Genomic DNA, 27,932 nt, shown 5'->3' with positions numbered 1-27,932 from the left:
TGCCCATGACCAGCCAAGCAAGGAAAGCACAAGCAAGCCATCAAGTCCAAAACACAGAAACCTTCGTTATTTTCAATTATCATTTATTTTTATTAACAATGTAAGAATTAAAAATCTTCCATAAATAAAAGGACTTGCCTGGCAGCCTCCCAATACTACAGGTATAAAATATGAGTGATTGTACAAAACTGTTAAAAGACACCAGGCACACAGCTGGGGTGAAAAAGGACCGGCCGGTGCTTGCTGGAGTTCTGCCCTTGCCCGGCTTGTTTTTCTTTTTTTGGAGGTGGGGTGTGGGAGTTGCGGGGAGGGGAAGAGCCCCAGGCTCAAGACCACAGGAAGGAAGGGACACTCGCTGTTCAAACCACCACAATGGACACAAACTGGCAATGAGGGTCAAAGCAATAAGGGAGGTCCAGGGGAAGGAAGGCACCCCCACTGGCCCCCAGGATCCCCCTCCAGAACACATCGCAGTTGGCTTGCTCTGAGCAGCTGATTTCCAGCCTGCAAAGTCCTCACCCCCCCCCACTCTAGTTAGAAACCTCCTGGGGTGGGAGTAGGGGAGAAGCAACGAGGGCATCCCAGGTTCTGTCCCCGCGAGGGAGAGGTAGCTCCACTGAGGTCATAGCAGGAAGGGGAGGACTCCAACCCAGCACATCCCTCTCCGGCATGAAAAGAGAGCGGGCTTAGTGGTGCAGCCAAGGAAGGAGATCTCTAACATAGAGAGAGCAGCCAAGTATCCCTGGCCGAGTAACCCAAGGCTGGTTTCTTGTTGTGTAGAGCCCTCTTCAGAAAGGGGGGAAAGGGGAGAACGCCCAGCTGGATGACCCTAGGAGAGCATCCGGGGGGGAGCTTGCAGGTGCCAATCCCTTATTGGTTTGCCCCTATGGGTACAGGTGGGGCACGGGAGAGCCAGAGGTCAGGAGCTGCCCCGGATCCTCTCCATGTAGCTGCGCAGCTCGTCTGGGTCGTGTAACCCCATGTCCTCGCACACCCAGCGGATGTCGTCTTCGCTGGCCACCAGGATGGACTGAACGGCAGGAGCGGAAGGCGGGGGGCTGGGAGCGGAGCCAGGGGGGGACGCGAAGGTCACAAACTCCACGCGCTTCCGCCGGCCACCCACCTCCCTGCCCGCCTTCTTTCTAGACAAGGTGGTGGTGAGGGCTGGGCTCCCAGGGGCAGGCAGGCCCAGAGTGCTGGCAGAAATGCCCGTCTCTGGCCCCGGCGGTGGCAGTGGTGGCGGACCTGGGCTCTCCTGAGCCACAGCCTCCAGCTTCCCTTCTGGCCCCGCACAGCAGCAGCACCCGTCGCTGGTGCCGGAAGGGCCCAGGGGTTGGTCCTGGCAGTGCTGGTGGCGCAGATCCAGCTGCCGGCTAAGCTCCTCTTGGTCGGTGCCCAGCCAGACCCAGTTGTGGGGCTGTGGGGCGGAAGAAGCCGGCCCCGAACCGGCGTCGGGGGGCTCCTTGCGCTGGTAGCGGAGGACAAAGACCACACAGTTGATGAGGAAGATGAAGATGGCGAGGCAGAAAACCCCCAGCAGAACATACATGCCTATCTCCAGATCCGTCACCTTGGCAGGGGCCTTCACTACCTCGTCCTCCTCCTCCACCTCCACCTCCTCGGGGTTGTTATAGGAGCTGCCGCCAGGCTCCTCAAATTTGGTCATGGGTGGCCCCACTCCTACCGGGCTGCGCCTCCGTGACCCCCTTCCACTTTCAGTGACAGTTGCAACCGTCACTGCTTCGCCTGACATGGCGCCTTCCGCTCGCTGGAAAGGGGGCTCACCGTGGAGACCGGGGTCCTGCTGCTGTGGGCTGCCTGTGGTCGGGAGGTGTCGGCCAAAGTTCACTTCCAGCCACATGGTGCCCTGGGAGAGGGGGGCCCTATGCTTGCCCTTGCGGCAGGAGTCTGGGGGGTGCAGGCTCAGCTGCAGGAGGGATCCTCGGCCCGGCCCCTCCGCCACGGCCACGGGGCGAGCCTGCTCCTCATCCAGCCGCACGGAGACCACACGAGGGTTCAGCGAAGAAAGCGAGAGCACCGCATCCCGCCAGCCATAAAGCTCTACAGGGGCCAAGGTGTGGTCAGTGAATACCAGCCAGATGGTCAGCACTGCTTCCTGCAAGGAAAGGGAATGTGGGATCAGGAGGTGGAGGAGACCACACAGATTAGACACACCCCTGAGTTTAACATGAGGTAGGCTTGCCATATCTGGAGCAGTGCATGCTGGGACTGCCCCCCTGTAACCTGGGTAATAGTCCCCTCAGGGCTGGAGGTCAAAAGTCCTTAGGAGCCTGGCTTTTATATGAATTTCATGCTCGCCTGATTTGTGCCTCTTTTTTTGGTGTTGCTCAGGTGTTGATTCTGATGTTTTTTATGTCATTTGTACTGAATCTTTTTTATTTATTGAATTGCATTTTGCAAATCTGCCTGGAGGATTTTGGTTGGTTCCCCTTTTTCAGGTCCGCATTTGTGGAGGCAAGGAAACTCATAGCACAACTGTGCCAAGCCACATGTCTGTACAGGTAGATTTTGCCAGACTGGAGGAGGAGACACAAGGCTGCGGGTTTCAGTGGCAGCCATGAAATCCAGCTCCTACCTGTGTGGACCAAAGCAGGATGGGGGCTTCATCTTCAAAGTGCACCCTCCATCACTTCCTTGGACCAAATGGCTGATGAGCCTTAAACTTGCCACACCACCAACTGCCCAATAGGGCCCTTCCTCTGCTACCTACTGCAGCATCTTCTCACCTGCTTCAGGGAGCGCAGAGCAGAGAGTCCCTGACACGTTGCAGTGAAGACATTCAGGTGTCCTGGCTCCACGGAGAGTGTCAGCGAGAGGCCTGAGACTAGCTGGGCCTGCAGCTCTGAGATGGAGACCTTCTCCTCCGTCACCACCAGGGTCTGCTCCCCCAGGATAGAGTCAGAAACAGGAGAACGCACCTGAACCAGGGGATAGAGAGGACATGATGACCCTCAAGAGGAGACTTTTCGCAGAACCAGTGCCTTTATTCTTTGATATTCTTCTGAATTGCTTCAGCTTGTAAATAGATAACTAGTACCAAGCGTCCTCTAGTGTGTAAGGGAAGCTGGTTTCCCACTAGTGATTGACAAATATATGTAAAAGGAAAACGCTTGTGGGCTGTTTGTATGACTGCCATATTCCCCTTTCTTTGCAGCTTCCCTGCATTCACCACTGGGGCACTCAGACATTACATTCAACAAGTGTAGAGTATGTGAACTCAAAACAGTTGAGCTGCACACTTGCATAATTATTCACATGTAATGTTCAGCGAACGTACCATTTGTGTGCCTGTGTACCCAATAGCTGAGCTGTAGAAATAAACAAGTGTACACAGGTAACGTTTCACACAAACGCTTGTACATGTGTCAATACAGCTTGTGGTTGTACCTGTCATCCTACCCTGGGATCTTTCCCACTTTGTTCCCCACTTCAGTGTCCTGTCTTCTGACTCCCTCCTCCCACAGCAAACCATATCACCTATCCTAACTGTGTTCAGATCACATCCACCTGTTCATAGGCAGTCACTCTTCCCATTGCTCCACCTTTCCCCCAAACACCTCTGCTATCCCGTAACATCCAAAGCACATGTCCAGACTTCTAGGCGACCCATCTGAAGTTATCATCACACATCAAGCAAGCTTCTTGCCCCACTACATCTCAGCAGCCAACAAACAGCACCCCAGCCTCTCTTTCCCCCCTGGCCAGCTCCTTACCTCCACAGATGTCATTCCTGGTTCCTGGCCAACCACTACATTTCCACCTTCCAGTGTTGCCACTCGGGGGTCCTGGATTCTAGCGTGCTTTTGCACCAGATGAGAGACATCCAGCAGCCAATCAGAGCTTGGCATATAGGTCAGGTGACGGCCACCATCTAGTGGGTGAGCCACAAAATGGGCAAGGAAACGGACTCCGGCGCGCTGGTACTGGAGACGGCAGCCACGAGCTCTTCTCTCGGCTTCCTCTCCACCGTCTTCAGGCTCTGTTGGGCTGCTGCTCAGAAGAGGAGGGATAACTTGTACTGAGCATTTATAATGGCACATTTCAAGTAATGCACTCGAGGTGCATTATCTCAGTAATCCCGACAAAAGCTTTATAAAAGAGGCTGGAATTATCCCCAAGTAAACCCTTACATGAAATTAACATCTACTCCACCTTCCTCCAAGAGTACCGAGTGTTCCAAGTGTGCACAATGTAATTCCTACCATTTTTAGATTTTATTTTAGCAGTCTGTATCAACACAAGACCTCTAAGTAGTTTCTAATGAAAAATTCCAAAATATTCATTTGAAAAAAAATTGATAAAAGCAAAGATTAAAACCAAGTAAACATAACAAGTTAAAATTAAATCTGAACTTTTAAAAGGTACGTAGTAGAATTACATGCTAAAATTATATGCCTGGGTAGGGTTTCTGAAACAAATAAAGGTTTTCAGCAGGTGCTGAAATGCTACAGCAAAGGCACCTGCCCACATCAATGGGTGGGGAGTTCCAAAGACTGAGATGACATTTCCATTATAACTTGAGTCAGATGGCCATCCTGCTGTGTAGCTTAGGTACTTTGCACCTAGGCAAAAAAAAATAAATTATGTCTCCTTGCACACTCTCATGCTTCTCTTCCCTTCTCCTTCCTTACCCTTTCTCCTCTGTGTGTTATTTTAGATTGTGAGCTCTTAGGGAGAATGATGTGTAAAGCACCTAGTAGTTTGTAGGCACTATATTATACCATAATTAACATCATCATCTCTTGCTTGCTGTGCACTGGGTATTAATCAAGGCACCACCAGCAGCCATGCTTTGTTTGCCCGTTGATCATTAAAGATGTTCAAGGAACTTCCAGACAATACAATACGTCTGGAGCACTGTCGCCATTAATCTCTCTGCCAAAATGCAAATGGAAATAATCAATTCCCCAAGTTATTTTTCAGCGATTTAGGTATCTCCCTAGCAGCCACCTGACAGGATAACAGGAACCATTTATTAAAGAACTGTAGAGGCCAGTGCCAGAAAAGGTACCGACACAGGGGAAAGCCACTATGAAGACAGGAATCAAAGGGGAGGGGAGCAGAGCAGTGCTCTGTCTTGCTTTAGAGGAGCCATGTATTCCCAGCATCAACCAACAGGCTGATGTCGACAAAGACTATGGTGCATTTTGAAACCATGCTCCTAGACCATCCATGAGCAGAAACTCAGAAATATAAGCTAGGTGCCAAATGGCACCTTAAATCTAGGTTACGGTTGCCACAAAGGAATTTCTATTTGCCAGGGGGTTGGACTAGATGACTCTCAGGGTCCCCTCTAACACTACATGATCCTACTCTCTCAACTACACTGCTTGACTGTAGCTTGCTCTTACAACAATTCACTTGTCTCGGTATGCAAGAAGGAGAAAAACACACAGTGGAAATGGAAAGGGTATTAACTACAGACTAAGACAGAGGTTTTTAAGCTGTGATCTGTTAGTCCATGGGGGGGGGGCTGTGGAAAGGCTGAAGCACAGTCAAATATATCTGTACTCAGCCCTGCACTTACTTTCCTTGATGTGATGATGGAGGACTAAGATACCCAACAAGGGGGCCATGATTTGTACAGAAACACAAGACTTTGCTATGCACGTCAAGGCAGGATGGAGATGTCAGTCATCAACCTGGCGCCCAGAAATCTCCAGGTAGTTGCAACTTGATCTGCACCAGTAGCAAAACGTGGCTGGGGAATTTTGAACACTGTCCATGAATACATCATTCTGTTTTGCATTCTTTGTTCTCTTTGGCCCACATGACAACAGCTGTCTATACAGAACCACTGGGCTTGCATGGAGGAATGAGAAATCACCCACCCTACAAGTATCAAAGCTCTGGCCGTTGACTAAATCAGGGATGGGGATCCTTTGACACCCACCTGCCAAGATGTTGCTGGATTGCAACTTCCACCACCCCTCATCACAGGGCATGGTGGCTGGGGCTGATGTGAGTTGGGAGTCCAACAACAGCTGGAAGGCCACAGGTTCCCCATCCCCGCTCTAAACACTCCCTCGAAATTATCCCTCATATCTTCCCTCTCCTCTTGCTTAAGCACAGAGAGCACACAGACCCCACTCTGTGGCGTAAACACTGGGCTCAGTCAACCCAACTTGGTTCCATAGCACTTACCCATCTGGGGCCGGACCAGGTACCCTCCAGCCTCGCACCTGCTCTAGAGAGGTGTCTGTCAGCTCAATGCGCAGGGGCAGCAGTGGGGCCCAGACAGTAAAGAGCAGTGAAGCGTGCAGCCGCCGGTACCAGAAATCCACCCGTACACCACGTGCCCCTCGGCTCTCTTTCCCCCCTACATAGACAGCGTCACACACGTCGGATACCTGAGGGAAAATTGAGGAACACATCAAGAAGGTCCACAAATGCAGAGACAAGCGCCCAGGTATATGCTGGAAGACCGCATAAGGGTGCAGAGCAGGTGAGAAGAAAGATGTTCAGGTCCCATTTCTGATTATGGACCTGGCCATAGGCCTGTTATATGCTTCCTCTTCCCTCCCTCTGATGTGCAGTTCATTCAGCGACTGTAGCCAGGAACTCTTATGCGGTTCCACCTTCTTGTACTGAAGAAGGCAGATCTGGCAGGGGCCCAAGATTTGTGGTAGGGGAAAAAGGAGAGTGGGGGGTTTGAGGGGGGCAGGGAGAGGTACATTTGACTTTCCTGTGGCCGAACATTTTTCACAGTCACTTTAGCCCAACCCATGAAAAGACAGAGGAAGAGGACAGAGTAAGCTCAAGACCCGTCATGGAGGCAACTAGAAGGCTGTGGCCTACATTAAAGAATGGGACAAATCCATGGTTTGCCAAGTCTAAAGCTGGGAGGCAGGAGAAAGGATACTGTGTAAGAACAGATGAAATAAAGAGGAGGCTTGCAAGGAGCATAGGAAGACAGGTGCATAACAGCACTGCATGTTTAAGGTGGACAGATAAAAACACCAGATTTACACAAAATGGGTGTCTGGTCATTTTGGGAGCTACAGAGACTTGTCCCAGAGATATGGACAAAGAATGAAGTCTGGAGTTAAGACCCCTAGGAAGCGGATTTTAATCCTGTGGCCACAGAGAGGGAAACAGACCCTTTGTGAGGCATATTAGCTTCTCACCTGCAGGACCTGCTTGTTGGAAGACTCACAGCCCATCTGGTCCGTGACCTCGGATACTGCTCCCCCAGTCTCTACCACAACCAGCTTCACAGGCACTGAGTGGGGGATTCCTGTGAGGAGGGCAGTGTTCACAATCTCCTGCTCCTGAAGAAGGCCAAGGGGGAAAAAAGTGAGGAACCAATGTTAGATGCCCCTCAGGGGTACCTTATGAGGAGGGAAAGCACAGCCCTTCTAGGCCTCACCTTCACCAGTGGAACCAAGGCCCGCACATCTCGCTCCGACACTTGGATCTCCCACACCATCTTGTCCTTCTCAGCCTCAGGGTCCTGGCCAGGATACTCCACTTGCCAGGTGACAGGACGGTTAGAAGCTAGGCCCCCTGTGCCATTCTCCACGACAAAATCCAGATACAGGAACTCTGGGGAATCTGCTGCCCTAGATGGAGATAAGGATAGGCAACAACACACTAATTGTAAAGCAGAAGTAAACACAGAGCCCAGGAGAAGCTGAGTAGATCATAGAACTTCACTGTGCCTGTTCAGCTTAGATCAGTGACAGAGGCCTTTTGAGATTGTCCTGCTACTGTCAGAAGCACAGTTGGAAGAAGCAGGGGTGATGGGCACTCTCTTCTGTGGAGCCCAGGAGGTGGAGCACTTTGCCCTGGGCCCCCTCAGTCTTGGTTTTCTGTCATGACCTGAAAGGTCTTTATTCCAGCAGGCATTTGGCTTAACCTCTGGAACAATGCTGAGATTTATACTGTCTCTTAATGCTTATGTGACTTGTTCTCAATTTTTGTTCATTACAGAGTGGAAAGGTCGGATAGGAAGAAAAACACCCAATAATTTTTTTCAAATAAATTCCTGAATTTCTATTTAACTGGCTGACCAAGCTTACAGGGGGACAAACAGTTAAGTTTCACACACCACCAGACCCAGTCTTTTATTCAGGCTACAGCAGAGAATAAGGAGGAGACACTATAATCAAATATTGCTTAGAGACAGTCTGGACCAATGAAAGTTGCTCCAGTCACCTAGTTGACATTCCTTTATAGAGGATAAGGAAAGGGTTTGGTGTGTTTTTCTGTCTCAAAGTTCTCTTATCTCCTTACTTTCTTCACAGAGAGAGGTGAAGGGTGAGCCTCTCAAAACAAGACCGACTATCTACATTACTGTAGCTGAACAGTATAGCTCTCCCTCAAGAGTCCCTTGTATAGTCTTTGTGTTCAGCAGACAAAACAATTCCACTGAAAGAGATATAGTAAGGGCTGTGAGTATATTGCAATTCCACAAGAACTTCAAAAAACAAACACCACAGAAGTGATACTGGGTACAGATTCCTATTTCCTGAAAATCTCAGCTTTCATTTGAAATAAACAAAAAGTTTCTAGCCCTCATGACGCCAAGAGAAGTCCAATGAGCACCTACCTCCAGTCCAAGCCACTAGTAAGGGAACGCCGACAAGTGACCAGAGCGGTGTGGTGTTTGGCACCCTTGAACTTGTCCAGCTTTGCAGTCCAAGCCTCTGGCCTGGTAGGGCGAGCTGCCAAAACCTGTAGCCCTTTCTTCACCTTGATGCTGAAAGGAAAAGCAGCAAAGTAAGGTGTGTAGACAGGAAAAAGCCAGCAAAACAGTTTCACAGCAGCTCTGGCGATAAGCTAAGGAATAACGAGGGCCAGGCCCCGGAGGAATGAGCACCCTGAGGCTTGAACTGCCTATAATTGAGGGAAGACGGCACCAGCGAGCTAGTGTGACATAGTGGCTAACAGAATGAGTTGTGGATCAGGAAGTCCCCAGTTCGATTCTTGCCTCTGTCATGAAGTGACCTTAGATAAACCGTATTGAGGGATAAGAATACTGATGCACAAGTTTTTTTGTAAGGACCACAACTAAATAAAACATGCAAAGAACTTGAACACTTGAAAATGCTCTCTGATTGTTAAGAATTAACATAACCACCGTTGACTAGAACGCTCCCCCTAAGAATTCAGATTCCTTTGTCATTCACTGGAATGAGAACGTTATGGCTGGAATCCCAAAGCCTGGCTCCCCTGACTCACCGGAGGATCAGTAGGTCAGCCGTGAAGTTCTGCTGCAGGATGAGAGTGGCCGTGAAGAGCTGCCCCGGGCGAAGGGCCATGTCGGGGACACGGACCATCACATTGTCGTCCAGCCTCACTTCCTGGCGCCGTGGCAGGCTCATTACCCTGATATCGACCGGGCCCACGTAGTGCAGTCGCTCCTTGCCGCCCTCAGTGCCTGGACGTGGCCTTTCCCGGGGTCGGACATGGGGGCACTCTCTCGGCGTCCTCCCGGGCAGCGTGGGCTCCAGGGTGTAGTACAGCTCAGCCCGCAGAGGAGTGATGGTGGAATCCTCTCCCTTCCTTTGGCTGCTGGCGGGTGCAGGAGAGAACCAGCGAGGGGGGAGCTCGAGTTCCACCACACACACACCCAGCGGTGCCTGGTCAGGAGAAGCAGAGAGAGACAAACCATGTGCTCCTTTTAAGTCCCTCCTCATGGTATGTGAACCCATGCAGCAGCCTTACACAGAGTCAGGCCATTGGTCTGTCTAGTACAGTATGGCCTGCTCTGATTGAGTCTCAAGGATCTCAGGAAAGGTCTCTATCAGACTAGCTCTCTGGGGTGCTTAATTGGAGATGCCAGAAACGAGTCTTCTGGACATGCAGCAACAGCTCCACCATTGAGCTATAGTCCCTTACTTTGGGAGTCCAAGAAAGCTACTCTTGCCTCACCTTACCCTACAACTAGGGTCAGCCCAATACACTCTGATGACTGAAGCAGACCAAGAAACGTCGCCCGGCAGCTGCTCTTTCTCCCCGCCCCTCCTCCCAACCCGCCTTAAGTGGCAACTGCCACTCTTTTCCTCTCAACCAGCCTTGGTAGGGCAGCTATCCCACCTCACTTTGAAAGACACATTGAGTGACTGACCAAGAGGGCCTTTTGCTGCTGTGGTGCAAGGGCTGTGGTGCAATCTCTTACTGGGCCTATCTCATGCCATAATACCTCACTCTGATGAAAGGGGTTTGGGGACAGGGTAGCTGCAGGAATATAGCTGCTGTCCACTTTGGTCCAGTGACCAGAAATTAGCTTTTGTTTTGTTCTTGTGCCACTTAGTTAGGTAGTGGTCAGTGATGGTCGCTCTATGGCCTTGGCTGACACACACAGGGCCCAAATTTGCCAAAGGGTGGGTAGGTGACAGCGGGGTGGTGGGTGGGACTGTGGGAGGCCAGCCATGGGGGACTGGGAGGTGAGAAGCACCATCTGCTGCCCTGCACATTCTGCCACCTGAGTTAAGAGGCTCATCTTGGTTCATGGAAGGGCCCATCCTGCTTGTCACCATATTCCATTTCTACTAGTTCTTGCTCATCATCTCTCTCTCTCCTTCTGTCCCTGTCTTTTCTGTCTCACCCAGCCCACAAATCTTCTGGTGGGGATTTGAAGCCAGAGTAGTCAGTAAAGCAGGACCAGCATGCAGCAGGAAGCCCACGTCAAGGCAGAACTTCACAGACTCACTCTGACATTACCAGGCCACCAGCTCAAAAAAAGGCAGATCTGACAGTTACCACATGCTTGGCCTCAGGGTGCAGAGGGAGCTCTCTGCTGAGCTTGCCCACCACTCAACCAGTTGCCACCGGTAACTGACAGGGGGCTCGGGGAATAAAGCTAATGGGCTACTACAGAGAAGGCCAAGTTGAACTGCTGACATTTTGCAGCCCTTTACAAGTTGGATGTTAAACCTCCCAGGCTTCAGCAAGAGCAACGGAATGGCTTGAAGAATCACTGACTTGCTCACAAATGCCTCTCCCATGTTAACAGATTGAACTATCCCCACCCCCCAATGCACGGAAGAACAGAATATGCACCCTCCCTTCTCCATATGAGCACCCTGAGGGCAGCTTCACACATTACAGAAAGTCCTGGTAAGTAGAGCTGTGAGTCGCATTTGATTTCTGCACTTCCAGGAAACCTGCAAAAGTAGAATCCCTGCATTTCTCAATGTGTGAAGCTGCAGTGAAGCGTCCTCAGTACAGAAGCCAACACCTGCCCAGGGTAATTCCAGTGCTTTATCATTTCGGTTTTCTTCCCAGCAAAGTACTAAACATTTTCACATGTGTTCTGAATGAACAGCGGAGAGCTTATTAAATGTTGCTTTCTTTTGAAGAGTGGTATGAGTGTGTAATTAAAAACAACAACCAGTTATTTTAAAAGCAGAAATGTTCCCCACACACAGATATTTAGAAAAGAGCCCATTCATCTTTTTTGGGGGGGCAAAGAGGTTTTTCCCAATTTTGGAAACAGTTTCATATTATCCAACATGCAACAGAAATAACAATGCTATAGAAAAAAAGGCTCCCGTTGTATAAATTTAACGTTCTGTGTAAGAGGGGATTTTTCTCACCTCTGGAGACCTATAATGACAAGCTTCCTCTACTGAAATTCACTCTCCTTTGCAATCATTACAGGTGCATGAGCCCTAATGTCATAGAATCACAGAATTGTAGAGTTAGGAAGGACTACATGGGGCTTGAACCCACAAGAATGAGATTAAGAGTCTCATGCTATCCATCTCTGCTCTAGAATCACAGTGCTGGAAGGAGCCTCATGAGTCCTGCCCCCTGGAACACCAGGGATTTGTAGACTTAAATCACAGCAGATGGATGGTTGTCCATTCTCTTCTTAAAAATTAAAAAAATAATAATAATCCAAGGAAGGGGATTCATATGACATCCCTGGCCAGCTTCGACATTCCACTTTCTAGTTTGTTGACAGATGCTTACAAGAGAATCCTTATAGTGAATCATACCAGAACTTATTCTGTGGGCCTTAGTCAGCCTGGTGCCCTCCAGATGTTTGGGACTACAACTCCCATCAGCCCCTGTGAGGAGAGAGTGCTGGTAAGAATTGCAGTCCCAAACATGGGGAGAGCATCCGGCTGGTGAAGACTATCCTATGACATTTCAGGGTCATGTACCAAATCTCTCCCAAGCAAGGCAGTTGGCAGGGACGACAATGACTACCCAAAAGAGTGGCGTCTCATTGACCAACCTGGAGGTGGCAGGCACGGTGAACCATTTGGGCCTGGTGGAAGACATGTAAGGTGACGCATGGCAGGGCCTGCTGTCTTGACATCCAGTCCTGCCCTTGGAGGTGGAAGAGCACCCTGGTGTATGGCTCGTAAGGGGACACTGTGCCCTCAATGGACACAGCCCGGATGTCCCAGGCAGTGGAGACGTCTGTGGATTGGGAGTCATCAGCTGGTATTGCCTGGGAAAGAGAGGAAGTCTTGAGCTCGGCTGAAGCGCCTCACAGCAGGAATCAAGAAAGCAAAGGGAGTCCCCTTGCACAGCTGCATGTGACTATTTACCTGCTGAGCTGTGAAAGGGGGGTAGCCAGCTTGGATGGTGGGCTTCCCTGACAGTCGACGGTGGAGGAAGAGGAAGGTCTCTGAGCGGGAGCTGAGGGAGGCATTTCCTGGCATGTAGCGGTCCGTACGCTGAAGACGGAAGTACTCTGGGCCATTTAGCACTTTTAGTTCGGCTGGAAGGTACACCGCATCAGGAGACTCAGATTCACAGTCCGCTGCAAAGAGGAGAACCACGTCCATCAACATCAGCCTTTCAACCTCTCCCCATACCCCAGTCCAGATATACACGTGCTCTTCCACAAAACCCTGACTAGCGATAGGAAAGGCTGAAATAAAGGCAGTGAATACTTGCCATAGTTCAGGTGTCCCACCTTCCGTGTGTTCAAATGGGTGCAGGGAGCATGGGGTCATATGGACTAGTCATAATCCCCACAGACATGTGCAGCAGTCATGGCCCCTGGTGTCTGCATGTCTGGCCAGTGTGAGAAGGGGCTCCATGTGCAGACCCAGCTCCTTGATGCAATGGAGGACTCTGGCGCCCAATCAGGATGCTCCCCTCACATGGGGGAGTCCTAGGCATGGTCACCAATCAGTAAATCCCCTTCACACGCTGGCTGAATGTGTGGACAGATGTGCAGCTGCTGCATGCATCAGTAACACCAGCCCTCACATGCTATTTTAATGCATTTAATCTTGCATTTAATCTTATCTGAACCAGGAAAAAGTCAAACCTCATGTGTTCCAGCGGCCAGCCTCAGGCCTAGGATTCAAGAGCCAGAACCACTCTGACTTCCTCTGGCCCCCCTTACCCTATTACAGTGGTACCTCAGGTTAAGTACTTAATTCGTTCCAGAGGTCCGTACTTAACCTGAAACTGTTCTTAACCTGAAGTACCACTTTAGCTAATGGGGCCTCCTGGTGCTGCCGGAGCCCGATTTTTGTTCTCATCCTGAAGCAAAGTTCTTAACCTGAAGCACTATTTCTGGGTTAGCAGAGTCTGTAACCTGAAGCGTATGTAACCTGAGGTACCACTGTAAACTGAAATCAAGGTGTGGAAAAAGGAAAAGCAGTGACAATTCTCCACATAAATTTAACGCACATGCTGTTGCAGTACTCATGCACATTCTGGAAAGCAAAAACACGACTTCCAATTTCTCTCTCGGGAAGATATTTCAGGAAGTTTCTCATCTCTCTCCAATTGATGTTCTAATAACTGTGGAGCCCTGATACCCACTCCTATTACAGTCAGATTATAGGTTTGGCCCCCAGCACAGCGTCTCTGATTCATGGCTGATCTTGGATTGTCTTATTTTTTATGATGGTGATTTCTTTCCCTCCTTAGAAACTCGATGTTCAGCTGTCTATGCAGCTGCCAAATGAGCACAGAGCAATGTGTGTAAAAAACTTAACCGAACCAAGAAAACCCAAACAGTTATTTGCATATCCCTGTATATTTTAGGATTCAGAGTTTAGCATTTAGCTATCCCATCTGTTTAGTATAAGTGTGGTAGATATGCCACTAAAGGGGATAAAGGGCACAGTTGTCCATATACAAAACTAGAGAAAAATAACAAGGAGAGCCACCCAAACCTTGCATTCATTTCTAGCTAAATAGTTACAGGAATTGGGGCCTATCAGAATAACTCAATTTAACTACAGTATATTGAGCCTGATCGATAATAGGTGGTCTGTCTGTAGAAGCTTAAAGAATGGGCTGCATGTGGTACACCACAAAAATGGGCTGCGAGAAAAGGCACACCACAAAAATTGCCAAGCAGTTCTTGCTTTTGAATTGGGGTTATGGACACATAACCTTGGTTAAAGATTCTAAGCAGCAGTCATCATTTATTTGGTGGGGGTGAACCTAAATCCACTACTGGTACGTTTCCGAGCACAATTCAAAGTGTTGGTGCTGACCTTTAAAGCCCTAAATGGCCTTGGTCCAGTATATCTGAAGGAGCGTCTCCACCCCCATTGTTCTGCCCGGACACTGAGGTCCAGCTCTGAGGGCCTGCTGGCAGTTCCTTCACTGCGAGAAGCCAAGTTACAGGGAACCAGACAGAGGGCCTTCTCAGTAGTGGCACCCACCCTGTGGAAAACCCTCCCACCAGATGTCAAAGAAAACAACAACTACCAGACTTTTAGAAGACATCTGAAGGCAGCCCTGTTTAGGGAAGCTTTTAATGTTCGATGCATTATTATTGATGCATAAATTATTATTATTGATGCATAAATAATTATTATTATTATTATTATTATTATTATTATTATTATTATTACTGTGTTTTAATATTTTGTTGGAAGCCACCCAGAGTGACTGGAGAAGCCCAGCCAGATGGGCGGGGTATAAATAATAAATGGGTGTGATTCGAAAGCAAAGTTAGTAAGAGGGACCTGCAACAAACATGTCAGTGTACAGTGCTCCTGTTCAGAGTTCCAACCAAACAATCATGCACTCTACCAGGATACTCCATTCCATTTCCTCTCTCCTGACCCCATTTTCAGCCTTTTCACTCTCAATAGTCAGTCCATATTCTATGCCCACTGAACACACTCAGTCCTCTATGGACTGTTTTGAGATTCCCCTCCCCCTGCAAATATGATTTGTACTGAAAATCTTGGGGTCTGTCCAAGCCTGCTGATATCTCCCTCATGTACGGATTGTACTATTTTGGCTACATAACAATCCATACTCATTCACTATTAATATAAAGGCTACATCACCTTTTAGCTTCAAATCAGTTATTTGAAAAACGGGACTTATAATTGGTAATCTAATAAACTCTAACACAAGGACAATGCTACCAATTTTTTTAACTGCTCAATAAGCATAACATTTCAAGGTTCTAAAAGATTAAATATGCAGGATTTTTTTATGGTCTGGAAAAGGAGATTAAATTATGCCACATTCATGGAGAATTTTCTACCTCTCTTTGAAAATCCTACAAAGGTAGCACAGAAATGCATGCAACCAGAAAATGCATGAATGGCAGTGTGAGATGCATGACATTTGGCAGTTAGATATGAGCCAACCTAGTTCTGTTTATGGGATGAGACAGATTCTGAGCCCAAGGCAGTGCTACTCCACCTCCTGCCAAGGTCCATCTCAGGATGTCTTCATGCCTGAATGGCAGCTAAGACACAGAAATCCTACCGTGTGTGTGTGTGGTTTTAAAAAAACAAAAACAAACCATATTTCTGAATGAATCCGAGAGCCTTTCATTCCAATTTACCACTGCAAACTCAAGCTGAGCTGATTTGGGCATCTCACTGATTTGGAAAAAATCAAGCTCTATGATTTTGTAAACTGCACTTCATGGTACATTATGCCTAAGAGGCCTGAGGAGGTAGAGCAGTGTATATGAGAAGATAGGAAAAGTAAAGATTAGGTCATTATTCAGGATTACGGACGCCTTAACTGTCTGTATTTTCAATTCTCGCAAAGATTTTGTACCATGCTTTGGAGAGACCTAAGAAACAGATCCTAATTTCACTTTCCTCTGGCTTCTTACTACTGGTTCTCATCAATCCATTAGCTTCCCACAAACCCCGTGGATTCGATTTCAAGCTCATTCAGGGGCAGAATTACATGTTACGTGTCGACCCATGATTCTTTTTAGTGGCATTTCCTTCCTCTTCTGTACACTGCAGCCGACAAAGCTGAGCTTTGAAGGAGAGCGTTGGCACAGAGGGTGAGAAAGGCTTCATAAACCCTTTCCCTTGAGTCGCTTCCCTGCCAAAAATACCCTACACATTAAAAAAAAAAACTTATGAAGGAAAAAAATGTGTATATACCTCTCCTTTCTTCAGCTGAAGTAAGAGCAGTTGGGGAGGTAAATTTTCAGAAGAAAAGTAGCACAATTCATTCATTCATTCATTCATTCATTATTATTGTTTTCAATCTTATGCATTTCAATAATTTTACAATCATTTTAACATTTCAAAACTCGACTTCCTTCCCCCTCTTTCTGCAGTTCCTTAATTATTATTTTTTTATATGTTCTGCACATTCCAAATTCGCTTAATTTACTCATTTATACATCTACTTTAAATAAGTGTGTATGGAGTTCCTGGGCTGCCTGGACAACAGGATTCCCCTCTCGCAGGAATAGATATTTACTAAAATGGAATCGTGCCAGGGCTCTTTCAACTAAAGACTTTCTCTCCCAATGCAGCAGTACATCAGTCTGCAGACTATTGCCCCCAGTCTTACCTGGGGCGTGGTAGACATAAGCGTACTGCAAAACGAGAGCATTGAGTTTACATCTTTTTAATTTCTTCAGTGTGTTAGTAATCCTAGGGCAGCACTCACATGGGAGATCTCCTGCACAAGCGATGCTGAGATGAATGGAAGCTGTGCAGGAGCCCTGCCGCACTCTTGTGTAGCTAGCCCCTGTTGTTTTCAATGGAGCCTGAACAAGAGATCTCCCGTGGTGGATTGTGCCATGAGCAAATTTAAAATCCTTAGTTGTCTTAATGTCAGGCTGTTATCTGAAACCGTAGCTGCCTTTTGGGGAAGAGAAAATTCTCTTGTTATGAAGGATTTTAAACCAAGGCATTTAAAAGAATCCAAAAGCACAAGACAAATACAAAATAAATGGAATTGTAGAAGGAAAATGACATCCTTTTTAAAGACACATCCAATTATTAGGAATACCTAGAGCTAGCAATTCTGCTTTTGTGTTCATGAAAAGCCTGGGGAGATTTTTTTGTGTGTGTGTGTGTGTGTGTGTGTGTGTGTGTGTGTTAAAAAGTCTAAGGTGTTTGCATTTCTGCTTGTTTCCCATTAGAAATGCAAACCTCATCTTTCTCTGAATTCTCTGGACACCCAGAGAGCGGTACAAACACATCATCAGATGAGAAAATGGAATGAAAAAGCTCAAGTAGCTGAGAGAGAAAGGGATTTCAAGTCAGATCATTTAACTCTTTGGACCACACATCATAGTTGTCCATCGCCAAAGAACTGAGTGACAGTCAGCAAAAAAATATTTTTTTAACAAGTCTCATCTTTTAATCTTCTCTCCCTGGAATTAATAAACCATAATCAGGTCAAACATCAGTTGGGTGGGTGAATATATCAACTACACCAGTGTCAGAAAGACCCCCCTTTTTTCTTTATGAAGAGTAGTACTCAGAAGGTGGCCAAAGACCAGCATTAATTAAGCAGGGGAAAGCAGGGATTAGAGAGAGCAGATACACATCTTTTTAAGGGATGTTCTTTATTTCCACACAAAAGCTCTGTCAAACACAATGGATGCCCCTTATTTCAAAAGCTCCAGAGAATGGACACCACAATTTTGTTCTGCCCTTTATTTTTAATTTTTGATAGAAGAACGGAACAAAGCCTTGGCATTCTTATAATCAAGTTTGTGCACTCTTACATCGCATCTGTTTGGTGGGTTTCAATAAAAAGAGGGGGGGAACAATATGCTGGTCAAAATTGGTTAACGAGGGGTCATTTTAAGGCAGGTGTGGAACCCACCAGAATAAAACCAGTAAAGAGCTCCTTTGGCACCCATTGTACCTAATGAAACTTCTGATCTGTCCGCTAATATGCTTTGTTCAGTTTTGTTAACATTTCTATCTACACCCCAGTTCCACCTGGGATTTGAGGTTTTCCAAAGCAGCCATTTTAATGCTGTAGGATGTGTGAGGGAGGGATTGTTGTTCTGTTTTGATGAATGTTGTTTTTCTTCCCCTCGCAATTATTTTGTGTATGGGGGGAAATATTCAAATAGATTTTGGGGTTTAGCTTTAATTTGGGATTTCTCCAGCTCCCAAACAATGTTAAAAATGATAATGATGCTGCTCTTAATTAACTGAAACCTAATTAGAGGCTCCGCTGAATTATCTATCTGGGGAAAAAAGGCATCATGATCCTAACTTTAAAGGAGCCTGAGGGGGAGGGGGCACGTGTGGTGTGTAGTAGCAGGCTGCCCCATTGGGAGGACAGTTGTAGCGGTCCATCGGAGGGGGGGGGAGGCGGTCATGGAAATGGCATTCAGCACATCACTCGGGATGAATCTTTTGAAGGCTGCTGCCTTGAGGTTTCGCTGTTTTTCAGCTGCCCTTCAAAAACAAGAATGACATCTCTAGCTGTAAAGACAGCCTTCCAGCTGCAACCTCGGCAAGACACAGAGGTGCCCACTTGTGTCCGAGGGGTTAGGTCAAGCACTGTTGCTGCTACAGCGACTGGGGCGGCGGATGGTTGCCAAGGCTATTAGTATCCCTTTAAAACTGGGCCAATGAAGGGTTGTTATTTTTTTTAGCAGGCAGCAAGTCCACCCCCCCTCCCCTCCCATTGTGAAGTGCCAATCATCCAAACGCCATATTCTAGCATGAAGGGGGGGGGCGTGCTCTCTCAAAATGACGCTGTTCATTTCCCCAACACTAGAATATTCCTGTCCCACCATTCCTCCACTGTATCTATTCTGGCCATAGATAGAATCATAGAATTGTAGAGTTGGAAGGGACCGCAAGGGTCATCTAGTCCAACCCCTTGAAACGCAGGAATATTTTGCCCATCATGGGGCTTGAACCCACAACCCTGAGATTAAGGGTCTTGTGCTCTGCTGGCTGAGCTATCCCAGTATGATGATGATGATAGATAGATAGATAGATAGATATAGATAGATAGATAGATAGATAGATAGATAGATGATAGATAGATAGAGATCGATTGATAGATGATAGATGATAGAGAGAGAGAGAGAGAGAGAGAGAGAGAGAGAGAGAGAGAGAGAGAGGTTTTTACGTATGCATTTTCAATAGATTCTGGTCACAGTTCTGTAAAATGGGTTCACAGATAATGCCCTGTCCAAATGATGCACAGTAGGTGAGCTCCTTCTGGCTGGATAGAGGTTTGAACCCAGGTTTCCCCGATTCAAATCCAACCCATTAACACTGTTCTGGCTCGGTCCCCCAATGCCAGAAGCTAATGTACAGCCAATTCTTCGGAGGGCACCACATGCAAAGAAACTGCACACAAAGGGCATATAAGAAGAGGGCAGTTTGGGGGGACTAAATGCATCTTCCCAGTGTCCCTGATCTTGCAAGTGTCATAGAGTCCAACCCTGCTCCCCTACCCATCTGCACTGCAGACAAGAGCAGAGAGATCAGAACGATCTATTTCACTCATCTTTCTCTGATATTATCTGCACATTTCCTTTTGTGCTTGTGGTTATCACATGTTTTGTAGGGTTGGGTGGCGTATAATATCAATATGAGTTGTCACATCCCTGTTTGTTACAAGGATTCCACTCAATTCTTCTGGGTTAAAGTGAAAGCACCAAAGCAGGATGTGGTCCTGGCACAGCTGTGTTCGTGGACATGTTAACACCACACCTTTTTATTTGCTCCCGCGTGCATCTAGAAATAAGGGTACAGCACAAAACCAAACACCTTTTGTTGGTGACAAGCTCAAAGGAGATTCTGAATGAACATCAGGAAGAACTTTCTGACAGTAAGAGCTGTTTGACAGTGGAACGGACTTCTTCGGAAGGTGGTAGACTCTCCTTCCTTGGAGGTTTTTAAGCAGAGGTTGGATGGCCACCTGCCATGGATGCTTTAGCTGAGATTTAGCTGCATTGCAGGGGGTTGGACTAGATGGCCCTCAGGGTCCCTTCCAACTCTCCCATGCTATGAGCTCAGGGTGTCACATGGGTGCTGCCCTGGAGGCAGTGGCGTAGCGTGGGTTGTCAGCACCCGGGGCAAGGCAAGTAATTTGTGCCCCTTAACCCGTGGATTTGTGCCCCCTAACCCGTGGATTTGCACCCCCTAACCCTAACCCCCAGATGTTGCGCCCGGTGCGGCTGGCACCCCCTGCACCCCCCACGCTCCGCCACTGCCTGGAGGACAAGGACCAAGCCATAGGCAGGGGTGGGCTTGCATGCACTGAATGAAGAAAAAGCCCTCCCACTCCCCCGTGCTATACACATTCATGCTCTGCTAGAGTTGGCCAAGTGATGTTGGGTGAGAATCGTAGAATGACAGAACTGGAAGGGACCTCAGAGGTCATGTTAGTCCAACCCCTGCTCAAGGCAGCACCAACAATACAGGGTGCAATGACATCATCCCTGACAGATTGCTATCAAGTCTGCTTAAATGTGGAAGAGATCCCCACCTCCCAATGCAGCCTGTCCCACTTTTGAACATCTTGTACATTTCTCCTAATGTTTAACCCAAATCTTCTTCCCTACCATTTCTGTCCGTTGGTTTTAGAGCTGCCCTCTGCAGCAGCAGCAGCAGCAGAAAAAAAGTCTGCTCCACCTTCCACATGGCAGATATTCAGAGTATCTATCCTGTATCCATGGCACTATCCTGTATCCCTTTAATCTTGATGCTGTCCTGGGCTCCTTTGGGAGAAAGGGCAGGATATCAATTTAATACATAAATGAACCTTCTCTTCTTCAGGCTAAATAGGAGAGTCAGCATCAGTCAGATTCTAGGCATCAGTGGAGTAACCAAACCAAAGATACTGGCTGTGATTCAGGGAAAGCAGTAAGACTTCAAAAAGACTAAAAAGCCAAATCCCTAGATGGGAGCTGGCAAGTAATTCCCCACCCAAATCCTCTTGCTCTGCATATGCCATCCCAGCTCAGGGAATTAGCAACGCCCCAACCAAAATATTACAGTCTGCCATCCGGCACTACAAAGAAAATGGAAATGCAGGCACAAAAAGGGCACACACAAAAAGAAATCTTCAGAGGAGATCAGATTCCCTTAAGCAAGCAAATAAGAGACATGAAGGGACCAAGAAAGTAATAGAGAAAGTCAGAGACTGCAAAAATAAATAAATCTGGAGATAAGGGTGAATTACAAAAGAAAGTTTATTTTAGACTTTCTTGGACATTTACCACAAAAGTGTGAGTGTGTGTGTGTGTGTGTGTGTGTGTGTGTGTGTGTACGCGCTTTAAAGGAAAACTTACACTCCCCTCTTTTTCCACAAAGATAGTTTTTTAAAAAAAAAAATCACATTTTTTGAAAACCAGAAAATCTACTCGAGAGCATGTACAACTTTTTACAATTGTTGAGCAAGGATACCCTTCACTCAGACTTCGAACAGCACATTTTAATTGTGTGACAGCCATGTAGAAGTTACAAAAATTTCTTTTTGACCAAAAAAAATCATATATCCAACAAACGGACAGTGCAATCCTGTCCTCCTCATCTTACGTTTGGCAGACAAGGACAGTATCTTGACTATATTGCACGGATCTTAGCGGTCATTAATAGTGGGGCTGTAGAAGTGCTCTGCCCAAAAGTAAGGGTCTTGTGGCACCTTAAAGACTAACTAATTTTATTATGGCATACGTCATTTTAAAAACGGCTAATACTTTAAGGTGCCACAAGACTCTTTTGGTTGTCTTTGCTGTGACCTACTAACAATACAGCTGCCCCTCTGGAAACTGCCTAACAATGAAGCTGACACACAGACGGAGCTGTGCATCCCTGGCCATAATGCAACCTCCATAAACCTGAGCAGTTCTGCTCTCCCCACTCAGTCCTCTGTATGCGGAGCATTAATGATGTTGAGCCCTGCGGGGATCCCCTTATCGCACCTCCCACAGGCCCTGGGTCCGGTCACAGACTTTCCCCTGAGGAAGCAGCAGATGGCTGAGAGATACCGTGACATCACACCCTGCCCCTCTAGGTTGCAGAAGGAGAAAGGAAACAAGTGGCCTCTTTACAAATTTAGCTTCTTCCTCCCTTAGGGTGAGACCTCTTGTCACCTCTGCTCCCCCTCTCTGCTAATCACTATTTCTTCCATCAATTTCCCCCTCGTCAGCTTGACAACAAGATCCAGATATATAACCTGTCCTCTTCATTCTTGGATTGATTGAGTTTCCCCCCTTTCCTTCCATACGAACCTCAGTGGGTGGGTGGGTGGGTGGGTGCTACACCCTTCAAGGTCCAACTATCTATCATCTATCTATCTATCTATCTATCTATCTATCTATCTATCTATATCTCATCTCCCTGTGTTTCTCTCCCTCTCTCTTTTGACCATCAGGACCCTCTTCCTTTGATATGCCATCTTGTACGCCAGTTTTTCTCCAGGGATGCTCCCATTTAAAGCACCCACCAGTTCTGCAATCACTTCAAAAGCAGCGGCTGCGAACAATAAATGTATCCACCACCGCTTTGAGATATTGCAGGCAATAACCATTTGCTGGTAGCTTCACAGGCTCCCCTTGAATGAACAGGACCAAGGGGAGGATTTATTCGTCACTTTTTAAATGGTTCCGACGATGACTGATGCTCAGAAACATCCTTTGCTCCAAGGAGACTAAATGAGCTTTCTGTCAAGAATTCAACACAGGAACAATCTGATCAAAACAATGTTGGGCACCTCTTCTTTGGCCAAAACCATCAAAGATACGTTGTGGAGGCTATCATGCATGCAGCCAAAAGCCATCTGCGTTAAGGGATCGACTTAGGTCGTATTCCTTCGTCAATGGCTGTGCATATGGCTCTGGAGGCAGTTTTTAAATCAGCCAGGCACACAGTTGTGCAGTTAACATTAGTAAAGGGGCAGAAGCACTGTTTGGCACCCTCTGCTTAATAGGAATTTATATTAGAGCTGGGAGAATTGGTGCTATAATCTCAACAATTGTGCTTAAAAGAGGAAATGATGGAGGAAATGCTCGCTCTTCAGCACAGCTGAAAAGTGCTGCTACTCACTACAGCGGTATGTGGTCATCTATAAGCCTTGATACGAGATTCTAAACCAACGCAAGACTAGTGGCACATTCTGACTACAACAAATTGCCTGTGGAAAAATGCCTGTAGAACATCAAAGTCAGAGAACAGTAACAGTCTCAGAGCAGGCGCAAATAAATCAGCATAAGGACCCATACTGGGAGAAAAGCTTCTTCAGAAGGCAGAAGTAAGGACTGGGGAATAGGGTGGAGCATTTGAGGGGAGAGGTTCAGCCAGAACAGGTAGAATTCTGCTCTCTCTTTCTCCACACAATATACAATTTCATCAGCTTTAGCTTCCCAAGGGAAGAAGTATCAGCTCTAAGGCTTGAATCATTTGCAAGTGCCTACCCATCTTGCAGGCTTGGAGGGTGGGGGGGGAGATACACTGTGGGGAATAATCATGTCTTGCTGAAAAAAAGGGGTGGGGGTTACCAAAAGCTAATTGAATTACAGCAGCAACTGAAGAGTCATTTGCATTTCAAGATAAGTCCTGGGGAAATCTGCTTCTTCCCTCATCCGCCCCCCCTTTCAGCAGCAGGTAGAGGAAAGACGCATAAAAGATGCGATAGCAACCGCAAAGCACATGGGGGGGGGTCCTATGGGGTGCAGAGTGGGGGCCCTGAGCTGGCTCGGTTCCGAAGCTACCTTGGGGGAAACTTCTGTTTTGAAAGCCGGCATGTAAATCGGTAAACAAATAAATGAAAACGCGAGGTGGAGGGGGTCGAAAGGATGCTCCACTTCAACCTGATTGTCAGTACGGGGAGATCGAGTGGGGTGGGGGTATTGCTGGCCGGGAAACAACTGGAGGGGCACCTCCTTGGGGATCAGGGAGCAGCGCTCAAGGGTCCGGAGAGGGGGAGAAGGGAGAAGAGCCAATTGGCTCCCCACGCACACAAACCCCGCAGACGCGCAGAGGTGTTCAGCTGTTTCCATGGAGATCCGAAGTGAAGGCAGTATAGTTTTTCAAAAGCCGCTTTTTAAAAGAGGGTCCCTACTCCCTACCAACCAGGGGGAAGGGACGGCATTGGTTTCTGAGGGGGGAGGGCGGTCCATCGCTTTAGGAACATGCGAGACCCCCACATCCAAGTCGCGATCGCACCCCCATTTCCCAGCCAGGGGCAAAAAAACGCAGCTGGATCGGCGAGGGGGCTCCAGCCCCAGCCAGGACTCACCTCCGGGGGCGCGCAGGTGGAGCAGCGCGACGGCCAGCAGGAGCCAGCGGGTAGCAGCACAAGGGGACTCCATTCTCCAGGAGCCGATCCGTTCCCAACTCCGGCTCAGATCCCCACTCCCGGCGCTGTGGAGCGCATGTTCTCACTCACTCACACGCACACACACACGGCAGCCCGGCTCCGCTGCGGCGCCAAACTCCAGGTGCGAGCGGGCAGTCAGCGCCGCCAGCCGTGCGCGCTCGCCGGTGCGCTGCGCAAGCCGCGCATCCCTGCCCGGGCCGCCGCCACCGCCGCCGCCGGGCTGCTCAGCCTCAGACAATAGAGGCAGGCAGGCAGGGGGAGGGGACCGGAGCACATGGGATCAGCGCCTTCCCGCTGCGCCGCTGGGTCCTAAAGCGCCTCTGAGAGCCCCCTCGATGACGGGCGACCCAGTGCCCCACTAGCCGCGCCGCCCCGGGCCGGCGGGAGAGGCGCGAAGCCAGCTCCGAACAAGGCGGGGAAAAGGGGCGCGGCGGCGGCGGCGGCGGGAGAGGGCGAGCCGCTGAGCGGATCTGGGAGGCCGAGGGCAGCGAGAGTGGCATGGTCAAAACGCGAAGGGGAGGAGGAAATCCAAGAAAGGGGATTCCCGCGAAAGAGCAGGGAGAAGGAAAGGGCGATCGCGAAGGGGACTCTTCCAGGCGGCTGTTTTATTCGAGCGCGTTTCATTATGCAATACAGAACTGTTCGCACACTTCACTTCTGCTGCTGTTTCCAGTGGTTTCCAACTTTCACCCTTTCGGACAAGAAAGCGGCCACGCGGATGATGTCTTGAGATGATGAGAAATTCACCGTAGTTTTCCTGAAGGTATCCTGGGAAAATAAAATAAATAATAAATAATTTTTATTATTTATACCCCGCCCATCTGACTGGGTTGCAAAAGAAAAATAAGGTGCTATTTCAATATTAATATTTTTTTACAAACCACAAAAAGCGATTGGATATTAATAAATACTTCACACTGGTTAAGTTTCCTTAATGACGTCTGCCCCTCCAGTGTGGTTCATTTTGAGGCCTGAAGTAGACTTAAAAGTTGATACAGGGTGGATTTCCAAGCTTTGTTCTTTTGAACAAAGCCTTATAGAGGCATGCAAATAGTGTGTCGTCCCCCTTTAAATTTAAATTTTGCAGGTGACATTATTTCCTATTCACATTAGTTTACAACATTTTGAATTGCTGTACAGGGAAATGGCCTGGAGAAGTAGAATTCAGGCAGCACACAAGGGACCTATTAAATTCAAGACTTCATGCAATCCTAAGAAACAGAAAGAACTCTTGTCAGGTTTGATCAATCCCTCATTTACAGATTTTGACAGCCTGTCAGGCAACAGAGGAGAATCTACCTAAAATAATTCCCCAGTTCCCATATAGTTTGACTATATGGAACCACCACTGTTGAACACATGAGTAAAAAACCAATAGTCTGAACCCACTGAAGTTAGGTGTAGTTTCAGCCAGCTAATTGAATGCCAATTCAAAAGGACTGTTGTTGTTTAGTCATTTAGTCGTGTCAGACTCTTCGTGACCCCATGGACCAGAGCATGCCAGGCACTCCTGTCTTCCACTGCCTCAAAAGGACTAGCTGGCTTCAACTAAAAGATCAGCAGATCCCTCCTCCTTTCTACTGGCTGAATCTTCCACAGGAGCTCATTTCTGCCCATGGACAGAAGGAGTTCTTGCATTCAAGGAAGCCTAGTTAACATTTGATCCACTTCCCCAGTATGTTGAAATCCACACACACCCCACATGAAATCAGTGGAACTTAACATTTGAGCAAATGTCCATAGGATTGCTCTACACAATTTCCTTTTTGCAGAAGGGAAAGTGAGGCTGACACTCAGCTGCAGTGTATGGTTTGAGGTAGAATAAGGGCTCAGGATTTTGTTTTCAAAACCACTGCTGAGTCCTGGAGCAGGCAAAACAATGGAGAAAATACCTCTGAGCGTTTGCAGAATGCATCTCTCTCACCACAACCTCTGCCATTTAGGATTAAGGAGTTTAGAATTAAGGAACAGGATTTCCAGAGTTGCTGAGATGGCTCCCAGGCAGACTTGATCACCATTCCATTTAGTCTGAAAATCAAAAAGGCTTGGAGATAATATTTTCTCCAAGGCCATCAAGTGAGTTCTGTGGCATGTATGTTGAGACCTGAATGTCTTTCAGAAGTCAGGCATGCACCAAAATGTGAGAGTCCTTCTGTTCATATTGCTAGCCAGCCACGCTCTTTGCCAGGAAACACTATTGCATTCCATCTCAATAAGTTTTTGTAAAGTGGCTTTTGTTTTTTGTGCTTATGCAAACCTCAGAGTCTCCCTGAACTTGCTAATGCCTTCCTTTTATGAGTGGGTTGTGCTATTTTGGCTAACTAAAGATAGGCAGTCAGAGAAGGCATTTAGGATGCCTTCATTTGCTCTGGTAATGCTGGCTCACATACCTCTACTAGTCCTTATAAACAAAAATGGAATATCCTTACTCAGAGGCAGTAGACCTCACATCCCTACCTGCAGGGAAGAAACAAAGAGGTATGGCTATCCCCAAAATGGCCTACTTCCGAGTTTCCTTGGGGCAAGAGATTGGCTACTGCTGGAACCAGAGTACTACTAGCCACAACTGCTGTGCTTCACCTCCACTGCCAGAGGCGGTGTGCTTCTGAATACCCATTGCTGGAAACTGCAGGAGGGAAGAGTGCTATTGCACTCAGGATGCTGCTTGTGGGTTTTTCCTATGTATCTGGTTGGCCACAGTGAGAACAGAATGCTGGACTAGGCAGGCCATAAGGGCTAATGTTTTTATATAGTATGCAGCCCCAAATGTAGTTCGCTTTGTAGAATTGTGTTGGTTACCTCAGGGGATGCTCTAGCACAAATGCACATCAAATCACAGTGCAGAAGAACTTGGCTAGCCAATTTAAACCCAGTGGTTAAGAAGGCAACCTGTTCTGTTGTTTAAAAAAATATATATATAATTGCAAAGAAATGCAGTAAGAATAAGACAGACTTAAGTAGGACACATAATAAGCAAATATAATGTAAAAGAGACAGATAGGGAAACAAATCGGTCTCTAATATTAGATGTGAATCAAGCAAATGTTTATTCACTTGGGTATTTGCCAGACCAAGAAGATGAAAAGCCAGGAGTGGGGTAGGAGACTTGCATTAAAAGGAGAATTTTCACCAGTTGCAGCTTCACCTAGTGTTCACACTGCCACAGTTACCAAAGCAGTGCCGTGTTATCCTGTTAGTGTTGCACGAAAACATGTAAGAGAACAGAATGTTGGTACTGTTAGATTTCTGTTGGGGAGAACACCGAATTGAGCCTTTTATATTTTCCAACTTCCTATAACCTCTTTTATAGGATGGGGTTGAGCAGAAGTGGGTTTCATTCTCAAAAGAAAGGCATCCTGATTCAATACATGCTCAGGGACCCTGTGCCCTCAAATCCTGTTTTGGAAAATATAAACCTTTGTTGTCAAGACAACGACACTCAAAAG

General features: G+C 47.6%; 1 protein-coding gene across 1 annotated transcript; it reads right to left on the bottom strand.

Moving 5' to 3' along the window:
* Positions 1-66: 66 nt before the first annotated feature.
* Positions 67-26,968, bottom strand: TMEM132A (transmembrane protein 132A). Its single transcript, XM_083614762.1, has 12 exons — positions 26,877-26,968; positions 24,406-25,254; positions 12,531-12,745; positions 12,212-12,430; positions 9,205-9,605; positions 8,573-8,722; positions 7,391-7,583; positions 7,149-7,292; positions 6,166-6,371; positions 3,735-4,011; positions 2,748-2,939; positions 67-2,116 (listed from the first exon to the last, which is right to left on the bottom strand). The coding sequence occupies exons 2-12, from the start codon at positions 24,476-24,478 to the stop codon at positions 920-922; spliced, it is 3,267 nt and encodes a 1,088-aa protein (XP_083470888.1). The 5' UTR covers positions 24,479-25,254; positions 26,877-26,968; the 3' UTR covers positions 67-919.
* Between the last annotated feature and the right edge of the window lie 964 nt (positions 26,969-27,932).

The sequence above is a fragment of the Podarcis filfolensis genome (genome assembly GCF_964270895.1).
Source record: "Podarcis filfolensis genome assembly, chromosome: 1".
Taxonomy (NCBI): Eukaryota; Metazoa; Chordata; class Lepidosauria; order Squamata; family Lacertidae; genus Podarcis; species Podarcis filfolensis.
Note: the sequence above shows the minus strand (reverse complement) of the source record. Positions and strands in the feature narration are given on the sequence as shown.